The 15,857-nt window shown below is 41.0% G+C and overlaps 1 protein-coding gene across 1 annotated transcript; it reads left to right on the top strand.

Moving 5' to 3' along the window:
• Positions 1-6,558: 6,558 nt before the first annotated feature.
• LOC310945818 (transcriptional repressor CTCF-like) lies at positions 6,559-13,148 on the top strand. The gene is made up of 13 exons (XM_083912032.1): positions 6,559-6,689; positions 8,147-8,426; positions 8,528-8,707; positions 8,854-9,226; positions 9,313-9,483; positions 9,614-9,747; positions 9,850-9,970; positions 10,065-10,214; positions 10,445-10,605; positions 10,701-10,883; positions 10,980-11,124; positions 11,403-11,546; positions 11,699-13,148. The coding sequence occupies exons 2-13, from the start codon at positions 8,169-8,171 to the stop codon at positions 11,956-11,958; spliced, it is 2,280 nt and encodes a 759-aa protein (XP_083768158.1). The 5' UTR covers positions 6,559-6,689; positions 8,147-8,168; the 3' UTR covers positions 11,959-13,148.
• The last annotated feature ends 2,709 nt before the right edge of the window (positions 13,149-15,857 follow it).

The following is a 15,857-nucleotide window of genomic DNA, read 5'->3' on the forward strand; positions in this document are numbered from 1 at the left end:
CCTTGTATCTAAGAAGAAAAATGAATGTGTGAATTATTTTATTGGCTTGTCGTACACATACTGTCTGAGAGAGTGAATCAGTGTTTGTGTTCTACCTGATGACGCGGACATCGTTCGAGGTTTCGTGAAAGTAGGCGGTGGCTCCGGTTTACTGTCAATGATAGTACCTGAGACGCAAAGATGATTTACCAGAGGAATTAATTCACGACTCGTGTAACTATAGCACTGAGAGAACTTAACTTATCAGCCCAAAAATATACTAAATCTTCCTTAATGGAGAAGTGATACATGTTCAAAGGTCGCTTCTTTTGATACAAATCCCTGAACTTGAAAGATTAATTCTGCTTCATTAAAACTAAGCTGGAGCAGAGAGGAGTTTCATCACATATAGATAAAGGGACATACCTTCGGATTCTGCTTTTTTCATCTCTCCCTCCTGATTCTACAAGAATAAAAGAGGCATTTGAACCCTTTTGAAGACTGCCACAGTGTACATATGAATTCAGACACACATTCACACACCTGTGCCTCTCCGGGCTGGGATTTGGAAACTCCAATACGTTGAAGCATGAGATGGAGCTTCTGTTCAAAGCTGTGTTGGCCTTCGAATTGTTTCTGAAATCGGCAACAGCAGAGTGGTGAGTGCTTTTCTAAACGTATCTGCTGATCTAAATGTATAGATGGCTTTAACTGTGCTGACACTCACCTTTGAAGTGTTTCTGGCATTAGTAGTCCCTGCTGCTGCTGATCCAGACAGCAAAATGAGAGACTGGGATTTCCCCTCTCTGAGAGCACGACGGGGAGGCACCGCTTCCCCCCTCAGTGGAGCACCAGGTGTCTCCTGAACAGCTGACTCTCCGGTAACAGCAGCGGGATGTTCTTTCGCTTTCTCCTTTTCATTTTCCCTGTCATGTTCCTTGACTCTGTCCTTCTCTTTTTCTTTCTCAGCTCTCAGCGGGCGAATGAGATCGGCGATGGAGGCCTTTTTGGGTCGCCCCTCCTGGCTCGTTTCCGATTTCAGCCCTCTTCTCTTTTTGAGTGTAAAGAAATCACCGAGCTTCCTCCTGAGTGTTTTCGTCGGGGGTGGACAAGGGACAGAGCTGGCAGGAGCCACTTCGTGCACTGTGATACATTCCTCATCTTGGTTTTTCCTACATAAAGGATACTGTGTATCAAATCAATCCTGTGTGCATTCAGTTCTGTAGTATATGTGTATCACTTAAATCAGTATTATTAGTATCCAGATTAGCTAAATATCAAGGAAGTATTAAGAGGCAATAGAGGCAGCCGTTGATACTCACGGTATGTCAGTGGGAAGTACTCTCTTAGTAAAGAACTCTTCAACGCCTTCATCCACTCTCCCCATCAGCTCAAGGACTTCATTGTCACTCTCAATTATTGTCTCCTAATTACCACACAGAAAAACATTTCACACCAAAGATCAAACAAACTTGAGTTGAAGAGCAACTCAAATCATATGTAACATTACGTAACCCTCACCTATGAAAAACCCACACACTCTGGCACTCGTGTTTCTCCTGCCTCTATAGGTGTATTTTGGTTTGAATCTCTCATCTAGTCACGCTACAAACCAGCCTCCTGGGAGTCAGTTGCTCAGTAACGTTCAGGGGGCTGGGGGGTGGGGGGGGCTGTGTTTTACATGCAGAATGAAAGCAGGATAACTCATTTTGCCAATGTAGGTAATGTGATATGAAAATTGCAGCTGCACAGTGTTGCATCAGCCTGATCATATTAACATCTGTAGCCACAAGTAGCAATAAAAACCCCGGAGGTTGACTGCAGAACACAAATTCAGCAGAAGTCGCCGTTACATGATATCCAGTCAGGGGAATTGCTTAAATTTTGTCTCCCTGGCCACTGGCTCCAAGGGACCGTATGTCTACAGCCTAATGATCAACAGCCCAGTGGGAAATGGAGATGATCACACACATTTTGATACAATCTTGTCAAAAAATACAAACAGCAGAATCTTTTTTTCAGTGACAGAGAGAGAAGACATTCAGACCAAACTACCACTCATGCTCATACACAGTCATTGAGCTCCTCCACACAGAAAATACCAAGGGAGGGTTGATCAAACAGCCGGTGACCGGTGCAGGGGACTGCCTTATTCAAGCATCTTGTATAGCCATCCTTCCCTTCCCCCTGCCTCTCCCCTCTGTACCCTATTACATCTCCATTTTCTCTCCTCACACACACTACCCTTTTTCCCCCTCACACTCCATCTTTACAAAAACCTCCTTGTCCTCCTCCACAGTACCTGCGGTCTGCTGGGACGATAGTTCAGTTTTTGTCGGTGAGGTCTCGGTCTGCTCTGGGTGTAGTGCCTGAGCGCTGGTCCGCCCAATGGCAGCTCCATTGGGGAGACACGGCACGCTGTTGCCGTGGAGCTCTGTTGCCGTGGCTCTGTTGCTGAGGCACGGTTGCTAAGAGCATGAGCAGCAGCAGTATGTAATGCCTCCACCGAGGTGGGAGGGGCCACGCTGGCTAGACTGACACATTTGACGACAGGACCTCGCCTTTCTCTGCCCCCTCCCCATCCGAGAGGAACACCAGGAGAAAAAGATGGTGATAAAACAAGAGGCAGAGAGATGGAGGGATAAAAGGACCACACTGATACAGCCTTCATCTCTGCGTCCTAGCCTATGACATGTAGGCTGCATACATATGAGTATACTGCACTGGAAATAGCTGAAATGAACAAAATGTTCTACTGGTTATGTAACAAATTAATAATTTATTTTTCATGCGGAAAATATGCTCTGAAACTCTGTACTTCAAAGCAAGATGCCCCGCCGATATTAGAGTAAACTGTCCTTAATAGTCCTTAGAGGATTGTTGCCTTGATAGTGAGCTGTAAGACTTGCTCATAAACTATGAAATAAGATACTGACACACCCTCAAACACCCATCTCCATATCTACTACTTATGCCCCTGAGCGCATGTGTTAGGAGTTGTGTTTGAACTGATATTTAAAAACCAGGCAACTCAGTTCCCATTTTGAAACCAATTTACAATAGCTTCAATGGCAGATATCATTCAACATTGATTTATTTCTGTAATAGTTTCATTAATTGGCCAAGTCGCACAATTTCTCTATGCCAATCGTATTTCTTTTCTCTGTTTCTGAAAGGACTCTTTCCTTTCTGAGCGGTTTCTCTAAATCCAACTAAATTACCCAGAAATAACTATTTTCCACTTAAAAACCAATGTCAGGTTTTCCATATGACATCAGCTATTTTAGTGTAAGGGCAGAGATGTAATAAAAATTTGTAATATATATACGCCGGCAGTATTTTGTAAGATGCCTATAAGATCTACTTGTAAACATGCTGACATTTTAAAACCAGATTATAATTTCGATTAATGAGCAGTTTGATTTTTGTTGTTAGAGCTGTCAGAACACATAAAATAAGACACAGGCACACACCCACAAGCACCAATCCCGTTCTCGCTACAATTTTGGTTAATGAGCAGTTTAACTAGAACCTTACTCTGTCCCGATATCACCAGGGGGAGCAGGCGGTACAACAAAAGAGCCCAGCCAGACTTTACTGGGGAAGATGTAATTGCTGATCAGCACCATTAAACTCCTAAATCCCAGTTTTGCTCTTAAATGTTGCATATTCATAATTTAAAGGGAACGTACATTTTTAAAGCTCATGCCTGTTATTCCTATGGTCTATAACCGTTCAAAAATATTAGAAAAACGATGAACAACTCTCTCCCAAATCTCCACACTGGAGTGATAAAACTTAAATTTCAGATGTCATAAACTATAAAGTGTGGAGCTGCTTCATATCCAAAAGATGTTATAGATTACACTGAGCGCACCAAGGGAAGTATATTGGTACATTTTCTGTTTCAGAACTGACAACAGAACAAAGCTTATTTGGATATAAAAAAATAAAACAAACAAAATCAGTCTCCCATTCATTGTCTACGCAGCAGCTCCACACTTTACAGGCTGCACAATGGCATCAGGCGTTTGAGATGCATTTCCCTGGTTTCTGGCTTTGAGAGAGAGCTCATGATCTCAAATGTTGATTGAACTTTCATAGGACATGGAAATAACATATAGGAGTTCTTAATTTAAGTGGTGTTCAATTTAAGCTGTAATTTATGTAGCCCTACAGCATATCTGTGGTCAGGAAGTACTGATAAAATATTAACACATATTAACACAACACAGAGAGGCCCAGCAGCTAATTCCCCCCTATAGTACCTTATTCTGGCATGGACTCTGGATAATTTCTGTTTTCTTTTTTTAAATGCTGGTTGGCAACAATAGCACTAACACAGGTATATACCCACCTCTTTTTCTGGTAGTTTATAGAGTATACATATCAGCCAAAAAGCCCTACCCATTTCCTCCTGTGCAACCTACTCTTCTACCACACCACTGATCATAATCCTTGAGGATGGTGTACATTTAAGGTTTTTAGTGTGTTGAGAGGCCTGCCCTACACCTACATTCATACTGCCCTCTTGTGACTGATTTTATGAATTGCTCTTATTCACAAAATGACTTGTTACCTCGATCCAAACAACGCCTAGAAGTTGTTGGAGGTCTAGAAGTCACGTTAATATGGCAAGCAGTTTTAACATTTAATACTAGACTGGATATGTATGTAGGCTATTGCAGATATCTGTAATTCAATTCTTCATAGTCAAAAAGAACATTTCAGATCAGAATCAGGCTTATTGCCCAAGTAATTTGCATTATAAGGAATTTGCCTTGATTTGACGGTGCTTACATGGAAACAGACATAACAAGATATCAACAATGACATTCTTACTGTCTACAGACGTCATATCAGATATCCACAATGTCATTCTTACTAGTACGAATGACGTCATTTTTGACATTCATAATTTTGACTATCCAAAATACATTCTGACTAGTAAAAATGTCAGGATATGTACAATTCTGACATTTTTACTAGAGATGCACTGATCCGGATATTGGCTCCGATGTTGACTAATTAACTGGATCAGATATCGGACGAATGAGGCCGATCCAGCGTTCTGATTCATCATTTCTTTTTTATTAATATCATACACAGAAATACAGTTACAGCGATCTAGTCACTACCTCATTCTAAGTTCGCAACACCGGTTAGGGTTTTATATTACATTTTGAAATATCTCTTAGTAGTGCACTTTACATGAAAGTGTTATGTATTTCTTTATGCTGCTAATGTACACTTTATTTGTTAATAAATAATATTAAATCCATTTATATCTGTGTTAATCTGTTACCTTTTTTAACAAGACTAAATGTTTATGTCAAGCCTGATGCCTTCACTCACATGGACAGGTATACGGTTCATTCATTCAACAGTAGTATCGGATCGGTATAGGGTATTGGCAGATACGCTCAGCCCAGGTATCGTATTGGATTGGATCGGTACATCTCTAATTTTTACTAGTCAGAATGTATTTTGGAAAAGTCCAAATTACATTAGAGAAAATACACATGAACGACAAAAGTGACTTAATTTGTTCTAGTAAGAATGACGTTGTGGATATCAGGAATTATCATTCTGACTAGTAATAATTCAACTTTGAGGATAAACGGTATTATGGATATATCCTCCTGGGAACCGGGGAAAAACAGGGTCTTCCAATTTTTTTTTGTGATTTCCTATCTATTAAGGGTTAAAGAAACAACTTACAATTTAGACTTTTTTAAATTTATTTTACAATTTTACAACATGTCCACTATAGTGGGCCACAGGACGATTTTAGTGGGGAAAGAAAGCCAGACTTAGAAAATGAAAAAAATGGCTGTAGAGTGATATTATACCAAGGATACATTCTTTATAACAACTTTATTTAAAAAAAAATTATAAATCCCCATTTTAGATGATTTTATGTGCTAGATGGTTGCAAGGATGGTAGTACTGTATATTTATATACATATATATATATAAACTGAAGGTATTGTCTTAATATGCCCATACTGTTTGATGGGTTTCCTTGAGTCCTTGAGTGTCTTTATTTGAACAGTACACAGTAGAACTAAAGTCGAAGAGATATATTTATATGTTATTTGTCAAGCCTAAACCAAACACATTTTGTCCTTCATTCTTCATGTTTCATTTTTAGCGATAATCCTGATAATCCTGGAAACATTTTCTCTTTTTGGTAATGCAGAGAAACCTCTTGTATTAGATACACCTCATGTACGTCTTGCTTTTGCAGCCCTTATTTCTGCATCTTTCTGCATGCTTGATATACATAATGATACCCACAATCCATAATAATGTAATTACAAATAGGCGTGTGACTCTATTAAATCCGCTTGGCATATGCTCAGACAATTCGTGATCTGCTTTTATCGTCGGAAAACTGATCAAATAATCTGATTTGTATCGATAACCGTGTAGCCGGACGCCACGCCCACGCCTGAATTCAAATCTGGCGCCCATCACCCAACAGCCACAGCTCGACCACGCCCCTGTACTCCCTCCACCGTAGGGTTTGCGCATGCGCGTTTAGCACTTAAGAGCCGCCATTTTGTGTCAGGCCCACTCTTCCTGAAGCGGGAGAAAACTATTAGTCCGGCGCTCAGCACGTACGGGCGTTCACACCGGGACCGAGGGGAACAACCGCACACACCGAGCGTCCATCTGAATATACCGAGGAACAGAAGCAGTCGGGAGTAAGTGAAACTGTTACTTTGCCTCCAAACACGGAGAGGTTTTTGTAGGAGCCGTCGCCGGCCTCTAGGTGTCACGGTCGGGCTGACCGACCAGGCGGCTGGCGGGGGGTGTTTGTCTCCCTCTATCGTTATCCAAAACACTAAATCTGTCTATAAACTGTAACTCCTTGTCCCAGTCGAGCGTTTTGGTGTCCATCGGTTGATATTGTGGGTTATATTGCACAGGGGCGGTTGTAGTATCAAGTATTTCTGTTTTAAGTTTGTTTAGGCCTGACGTCCATCTTCTCGTGCCCTTTGTTTCCTGTTTTCAGACGTGTACTCTCGCGCCTCCCGGGTTAACACGAGTTGACGTTTGTAAGTTTGTGTCGTTTTAACCACGTACACTTTTTCGACTTGCTGACGAACTGTGAATTGACCTCGATGCGTTAGAAAAGAAAATAACGCGTCCTTAAAACGAGTGACTGCGAAGTATCGATTGATCGATCGACTGATGTCATTGTCTGATCAACACAGGAAGCCGCAAATAGTCACTTTTCAAAGTTTACCTCACTGTTAAACAATGCTACAGTGGGATTACGCACGATAAATCACAATCAACTTTATTCCCACGTATTTAAACACATTACATACCAGGAATTTGACCTGGTGGTTTTGTGCATGCTGGAAGTTTAGAGATGTACACTACACTGAATTTAAAATGTAAACACAGCATTTACGAATTACAACTATATCAGAATTTAAGAGCTACAAATATATGCAATAACAAGGTTTGCTTCTTCACAACACACTTGAGTTTTACTGCTCCAGGAGAGTTTGCTATCGGACTTTACTCTGCCTGGGCAGCCATATGTGCAGTGCGATAATCGTATAAAACTCAATCTAGTAGTAGTCAGGGTATTCAAGGATGTCTCCCTTTATGTTCACATTGGTGTGTTAGTAGAGGGACACTGTTTATATGGCACTTTTTAGTAACTTGGTCCATTATATAGAATCTAAAACTTGATTTAAAATGAAATTCCTATCTGCCACTACAAATTGCAGTCACTTTAATACTTTAATACGCCAACATATGTGGACAGGCGGATTTAACACTCCATATCACAATGACTTGTAGTTGGCATGTTCATATGTTTATCGGGGGAATTGAACTCATTGCAATTGCTATCAATGCGGAAAGTGTTAGTTTTGCATTTAAAGGCATAATCAACTGTCGCCTCTGATTGAGTTGCCCGGTTATCAAAATGACGGTGCACTTGTCCCCAGAGGGTTTTTAAAGTATCCTCTGCTCGTACCACCTCGATAGAGGCGATAGGAAATGTCATTTCTTTAGAATAAATTGACTCCCTGTGTACAAAAACAGACTGTCATTATTTCCACAATGTATATTTGTGTCTTTAACGTGAATAATCACCCATGTTAATTCTTTTTCACTTTTTTGATCCGTCTTCTTTCTTAAGGGGTGTTTGTTGGCCCATCACCATGGAGGGCGAGGTTGTTTCCATGGAGACTGCTCAGGCTGCTGCTCTGGGTCTTGAAGGAAAAGTCCTGCCAGAGGTTGGAGGGACTTTGATACAAGGGGCAGTGATAGCTGAACAGGGAGAGGTGGCTGACAACATGGAGATGATGGTGATGGACGCTCTTGATCCGACTCTGCTGCAAATGAAGACTGAGGTGTTGGAGGGCGGCGGCACTGTGACTGTTACCGGTGGAGATGAGGGTCAGATCATCACGCTCCAGGTTGGTATAGAACACAAGTTAGGTTAAGTATCACTAACTGGGCGTGTTGTGAAATGTTTTTGTTGTGTGATCAAGTTGACAAGTTTCAATCTTCTTTGTAGGTGGTGAATATGGAGGAGCAGACAGGAGCTGCGTTAGGTCTTGGTCAGCTTCAGCTGGTGCAGGTACCTGTGACAGCAGCAACTGTAGAGGGACTCCAGGCGACATATGTTGATGCAACAGCTAACAAAGACGCAGAGCCTGTTATCTGTCACACTCTTCCCTTGCCCGAGGGATTCCAGGTGAGAAACGACTTTAGACTGCCGTGAGAAAAGATCATTCCTTCTTAGTTATGTCCTCAACTCGGCATACTCTGTGAACTCATTTGTTGAAAAGAGTCTGGTCACATTAAGATGTAATGGTTAAGATGTATTTTTTTTCCTTTTAGGTAGTAAAAGTGGGCGCCAATGGTGAGGTAGAGACTGTCGAGCAGGAGGAGCTCCAGGCAGCCCATGAGGAGCTTCAAGGTGTGAGGGGGGACGAGGAGGAAGAAGGGCCGGCAGAAGTAGAAACCACTATTCCTCCGCAAGAAGAACCAGAATGGACCAAGGACCCAGACTACCAGCCCATCACTAGTATCCGCAGTAAAGGGAAGAAAGGAAAGAAGAGTCGTCTGCGCTACGGAGACGGTGACCGTGACATGGATGTGTCTGTGTACGACTTTGAAGAAGAGCAGCAGGAGGGGCTGCTGTCAGAAGTGAATGCTGAGAAGGTTGTGGGCAACATGAAGCCACCGAAGCCCACCAAGATCAAGAAAAAAGGTTAGACTTAAATGCAATATCTCTATTTAAGGTATTGGTTTGGCTATATGAGGCTCCTATTGATGATCCCAAAATGGTGTGTCCAGGTGTAAAGAAGACTTTCCAGTGCGAGTTGTGTAGCTACACCTGTCCAAGACGCTCCAACCTGGACAGGCACATGAAGAGTCACACAGACGAGAGACCGCATAAATGTCACTTGTGTGGACGAGCTTTTCGAACTGTCACACTGCTGAGAAATCACCTCAATACACACACAGGTAATGCACAATTCCAGAGGTTTGTTTTTTTACTACCCGGCTTCCATTGTGTTCTTGCTTCATGTTACTTTTAGTCATTAATTAATCTTGATGGTGTTTCTTCGTTCTCCCTTCCTTTCACCTTTTTTAGGCACTAGACCACATAAATGCACAGATTGTGACATGGCATTTGTGACCAGCGGTGAGTTGGTGCGCCATCGTCGCTACAAACACACACATGAGAAGCCCTTCAAGTGCTCCATGTGTGACTATTGCAGTGTGGAGGCAAGTATCGCATGTTTGTTGGTTATTGATCTCATCTGTAATTTACACACAGGGATAAGCTCTTATAGGAATTTTTTTTTTTTTTGTCCCGGTTTCCCCTAGGTGAGTAAGTTGAAAAGGCACATCCGCTCTCATACAGGAGAGCGACCCTTCCAGTGCAGTCTGTGCAGCTATGCTAGCAGGGACACTTACAAGCTGAAGAGACACATGAGGACACATTCAGGTAACATACTTTCACCAACTATTTGCTGGAAGACGGGACACTCCCAGTTTGAGAAGCGTAACTCACTTCTTCGATTCTCTCCTCTTTGGTGCAGGTGAAAAGCCGTATGAGTGCTACATCTGCCATGCTCGTTTCACACAGAGCGGCACCATGAAGATGCATATTCTGCAGAAACACACGGAGAATGTGGCCAAATACCACTGCCCACATTGTGATACCGTCATTGCACGCAAAAGTGACCTTGGTTAGTATTGTTGCTGTTTTTCTTACAATTTGATGTGATCAAATGCACAAAATGGAGCAGAGGAAGCACCGGGAAGGCTGCCTCTTATGTGGGTTTTGAGCCTGGGGTCATTAAGTGTACATCCATGTAAACCTCGGTTGTGGGAGAAATGTTGCTTGACATCATGCAGATTCTATTGTCTTTATTCATATAATAGCCTAAAGATTTGAATGTCTCTGTTTCAATTTCAGGTGTTCACTTGCGGAAGCAGCACTCGTTTCTTGAGACGGGAAAGAAATGTCGCTACTGTGATGCTGTGTTTCATGAGCGCTACGCTCTCATCCAACACCAGAAGACTCACAAGAATGAGAAACGCTTCAAGTGTGAACAGTGTGACTACTGCTGCAGACAGGTGTGTTTCAGGTGTAATGTGAAGCACTTAATTAACATTGTGATCATTTCTTTTTGTGCTTAATAGACATTTTTCTCTAACCTATTTCCTCATAGGAACGCCACATGGTAATGCACAAGCGTACACATACAGGGGAGAAGCCGTTTGCCTGCAGCCAGTGTGAGAAGACATTTAGGCAGAAGCAGCTTCTGGACATGCACTTCAAGCGCTACCATGATCCTCACTTTGTCCCTACTGCCTTCGTCTGCAGCAAGTGCAACAAGACATTCACCCGCAGGGTAGGACTGCGCTCTGAGCTTTAGTGCATACATGCATCTGTTGTTTACAGTATGTCACTCAGTTGTGATGGTTGTGTGTGTATGTTTGCTCCACAGAACACCATGCTGCGTCACACTGAGAACTGCACAGGCGAAGCTGTTGATGATGAAGATGAAAACGGAACTCCCGCACCCAAAAAGGGTCGTAGGAGCAAGAGAAGGAAGATGCTGGCCAGGAGAGATGATGATGAGGATACCACAGGTATTGTATAAGTTTCAAATCTCCGTTGTTTTCCTTGGCAGTCCCTCAATTTGACAATCAAATAATGGTCCAAAGGAGTTAATTTATCATTTTAATCTGTGTAAACAGTTTTGGTTACTGAAGATTTTACATGTGCAGGCACATTTATCACTGAGTTGGCACATAAAACCCAGTCAGCAATTAAGCGTATATTTAAGTGGTGATTCTATTGAGTAAGATTATCAGCAAATGTGCTTATATCAAAATCATTTATATCTGCTTGGTTCATTCATCGGCAGCGGATGAACTGGATGAGCTTGAGGATGAAGAGGGACTGAGTGAGCTTGAGGTGGAACAGGCCCCGTCAGTCATCCCTATCCCAGCTCCCGTGGAGCCACCAGTCAAGAGGAAACGTGGACGGCCCCCAAAGGCCAAACCAGCCAGTAAGTGTTGGCCTGCAATACTTTTGTGGGTGTTTTGGCGTTGAGACTCAGAACTACAAAGCTAAAACCTCAAATCATCAGTGTTTCCTTTTTTATACATTGTTTTAACTGTGAAAAGGTACCAGAAATCTGACCTGAAACTCTCTTAACAGCGGCTGCTATCATCCGTGTGGAGGACGAGGTCACTGGAGAGGTGGATGACATAATTGTGAAGAAGGAGATTGGAGCCGATGACCAGGACGACATCATCGATGATGATACAGAGGAGGTGGTTGTCGGTGGAGGGGATTCGACCATCCAGTTGGAGGAGTTGCCCCAGGAAGAGGAGGCGGCACCAGAGGTGCAGCTGCCCGAGGCCCCACCTAACGGAGACCTCACTCCTGAGATGATCCTCAGCATGATGGACCGGTGATGGATGTGAGGGTCGAACCTGTAAACACACCTTCATCTTTAATTCTTGGCATTTAGGATTACAAACACTTGCATCCTGCACAGAAACAAACATCACTGTTGTAATTTAAGATTTGCTTTTTAATCATGTATTGATAAAGAGTTGGATGAGTGACAAAAAAGATTTTTAATAAGGATTTACCTACCAAAAAGTTTTCAGTACATTTGAATGAGGTGGCTGTAATTGACAGCAGTAACTTGAGCCTTCTAGCTGTTGTTGTAGAAAAACAGCTAAATCTCTCCTTAGTACATTACGTTATATTCTACTTAATGTCTAAATATGGTAGAGCAACTCTTCCCTAAATCTAGACTGTGTTGATGTAATTTGTCTTGATTTTCATTTTGTTTTGTTTTTTATCTTTTACTGGTTTATACACCTGTGTGCCATTTGAGTAAAAGCTGTAGGTAGATGGCAGCAGTGCACCATAATGTGGCCATAACTCCAGTCAGTGTCACGCTGAAGAGCAGTGTACCTCTCAGTTGGGACCGAAAACAGCTGGGCAGCAGGAGAAATGTGCATTTAGGCCCAAGTTGGAAGTCACTGAAACAAGACAGTAGAAGTGGAGGCCACTTTCAGGAAGACGATACTGCCGTTAATTACAGCCACTTGAAAATTTAATTTTTTTTTTTGGTTTCTTTTTTGTGTGGTTAGTAATTCCCCTTTTTTTTTAAGCCGATCCTAGTTTTGTAAAAGCTTAATAGACTGCTTATATTATGCTCCTTTCTTGTTACTTTAACACCCCTAGATGACTTGTGTGTACTAAACATTGTCAGTGTTGAGTGCAAGGAGGAGCGTTGTTTTGCTCCTTTTGTAGCCATTCCACTTTGGGTCGATGTATTCTTTTTGTACCATTGGCGATGCAATTTGACGTAGCCGCTTGAATGACATTTTAATAACCGTGCAGAAGATAACAGATGTATGATGATACAACCAATAAAAAAGAAGTAGATATTGGGATTATCTTCTAGGTTTCTGCAGCTGTAATAATCTCAATCATGGAAGTGTAAAATAAGCTGGTTTTGGAGTTCACATGTGGTAAACCCCAAGGTTGGAAACATTGTTTATCAAAATAAGCTGAGAAACAACTGAATGCTAACAGAAATGTCAGTGTATTTTGCTTGCAAATCTATTTTATTAAATGGACAACTTGACATTAAGATCTTCACTCATTTGTATGTCTAAACAATGTATATGAACTGACAAGACAGTGGGCTCGTCTCTGTTCTTCAGAGATGTCCCGTTTTAATGACATTTATTCAACACATTTTTATTTTTATTTTCTCATTCAGCTTAAACTGGGATATGACCGGATCCCAAACTTAAATTTAAACTCAAAGATTGAGTCTTATCCACTGTAAAGTAAAGTTTGGCCTCCCTCTTTTCTACAGAAACATGCAAAGTACAAATGACCCACTTGCACAAAACACACTTACTAGTTTGGATACATGTCACCCCCCAAATAAAGTGTTTCTTTCAGGTAATAGGAGAATTGCTCAATTTATGGTTTCATGTGAAAATGCTCTGCTGTGGCACCGATACACATTTGCCCCAATTTGACTGTTCAGGCAACAGTGATTCAAAAATATGGACCAACGTGTGTGTGTGTGACATGTCACATGATTTCACATCATGTGAGAAGAGCCTGTTAGGGCAAATCAAAAGAAAATGCATTTGTATTGCTTTCCCACATTTTTTATGGTTTCTATTCTCTTCTTTCATGTAATTTTTTATCAGTAAACTGCTGCTTTAAAGACAGACAATGGGCGGTGTTCTTCAAAGGATACTGGAATCAAAGACCTCTTTATCTCACTAGTTGCTTGAATTGAAGATCATAATTCCTATTGTATTAGCTGTCGGGCAGCTTCACACTTGCATCCGACGAAACCTCATGGTATCTGTTACTGAATCAGTTCCCTGTATTACACTTCTCTAGTAGAACATGTAGCTTCATTAAGTGCGGCAGACGATAAACATGAAGACGTGAAATGCTTTTATGCTAGATGATTTAACATTTAATCAAATCACACTCCTCTGTAGTTACATTTTATATATCCATAAAACTATTTATTCTAGTCAAAATGGAATTATTACTAGTCAGAATGATCATTTCAGATATACACAATGACATTCTTACTAGTACTAATTACGTCACTTTTGTCATTCATGTGATTGGGCTTTCAGTTCTAGATATCCACAATTACATTTGATATATCTAAGAATATTCTGGATATCTGTAAAGTAGTTTTTACCAGGGAAATTGCAGTTGTACAAATCCATGATGACATTTTTACTAGTCAGAATGTATTTTGGATAGTCAAAACTACATTATGGATACAGAGATGGGTTTCCATTGGGATATCTGAAATTAAAATTATGACTAGTAACAATTGGACTGCAGATATCTGAAATGGGAGTTTTTACAAGACATTACAGATTAGGGATCGACTGATATGGATTTTTTTCAGGCCGATACCGAGAACATTGGATGATGACTGATACTGCCTATTTTACGTGTCTCAATTTAAAAAAAGGAACATTTATTAAACTTAAAAAAGGCGTCTCCAGCAACACTGCGCTGCCTGTATCTAAAATATAATTATGATATATATGTGATTGTGAAATGTCATTGTGGATATCTGAAATGTTGTTTTTGACTAAGAATTGAGTTACAGATATCTGCAATACTTGTCCAGTCTTGCCATAGCTGACTTTCAATGTTACTATCACTAGATTGTTGAAACTTTGTCACTGAGTGATTGTTGTATAATGTTATGTGCTGTTCAGTATGAGTCTGGAGGAGAAAGCGCCACATGTTGCCCTTCACCGCCGCCCCCTGTGCTCTCTCCGGCTCGGACAAACGGTCCCAACGGCAGCAGCACCTGATGGATTTAACTGCTAGAATTGAACCTACGCGTTTTTACTGTGTCACCCATGGGTGTCGGCTGTGGTTGTGGGAGAAGCTGACCCTTTTTTTCACCTTCCTCTCCCTCGGAAACTCCTCATGTCGGTTTTTTTCCGTTGGATTCACCGCGGCGTCGAGAAAACAGTGACAGACCGAGGACAGCCTTGTTGCCACAGCAACTAGCAGAAACGCGAGTTCCGGTTGGAGGAGCGACATTTCAAAATAAAACACTCATGTTATGTCACTCTTGGATGAATTTAGATACAAAGTGCAGCGTCCAATCTGTGTTTTCATGGCTTCTAGCTAATAAAGTAGTTTGGTCATAGCCATAGGGTTATAATACACAGCTGTTCTGAATATATATTATATGGGGATGTTTTATGTCTTATCTGGTAGCCAATGCAAAGTATCATCTGCCACAAGTACTGATTTGACTTTGTTTTCTTTTCGTTTTGCTGCAACATTTGTTCCCTCAGACAACAGAGGCTCCGAGGTTGTATTGAAAATGTATGATTATTTGAGTCTGCAATTTGACACACTGCCCCCACAGTGAAAAAAAATAACTTGTAGGATTTTACTTAATAACATCCTTGTAAAAATTTGCACTATTTTTTCAAGTACTTTTTAGTAAGTGTTCGCACACCAGAAAATTCTGGCAAAACCTTTAGATTCATCGACCATATTTATAAAGATATTGCAATAATGTGGGAGAATGTGGTTTTCTGTTTTCTCAACAAAAAAAAGAAAACAAGTATTTTCTAATAAATGTATTAATACTAATGGGAAAATTTCGTATTGGCAAATGTAAATTCAGTAGTAAAAAATATTTATATTTTCCCTCTATGAGGTTGAACATTGTATAAAATTAATTTATAAATCTGTTAACAAAAAGGCTCTTAAAACTTTCAATTCAATTCAATTTTATTTATAGTGCCAAATCATAACAGAAGTTATCTCA

The sequence above is a fragment of the Echiichthys vipera genome (assembly GCF_963691815.1).
Source record: "Echiichthys vipera genome assembly, chromosome: 1".
Lineage (NCBI taxonomy): Eukaryota > Metazoa > Chordata > Actinopteri > Perciformes > Trachinidae > Echiichthys > Echiichthys vipera.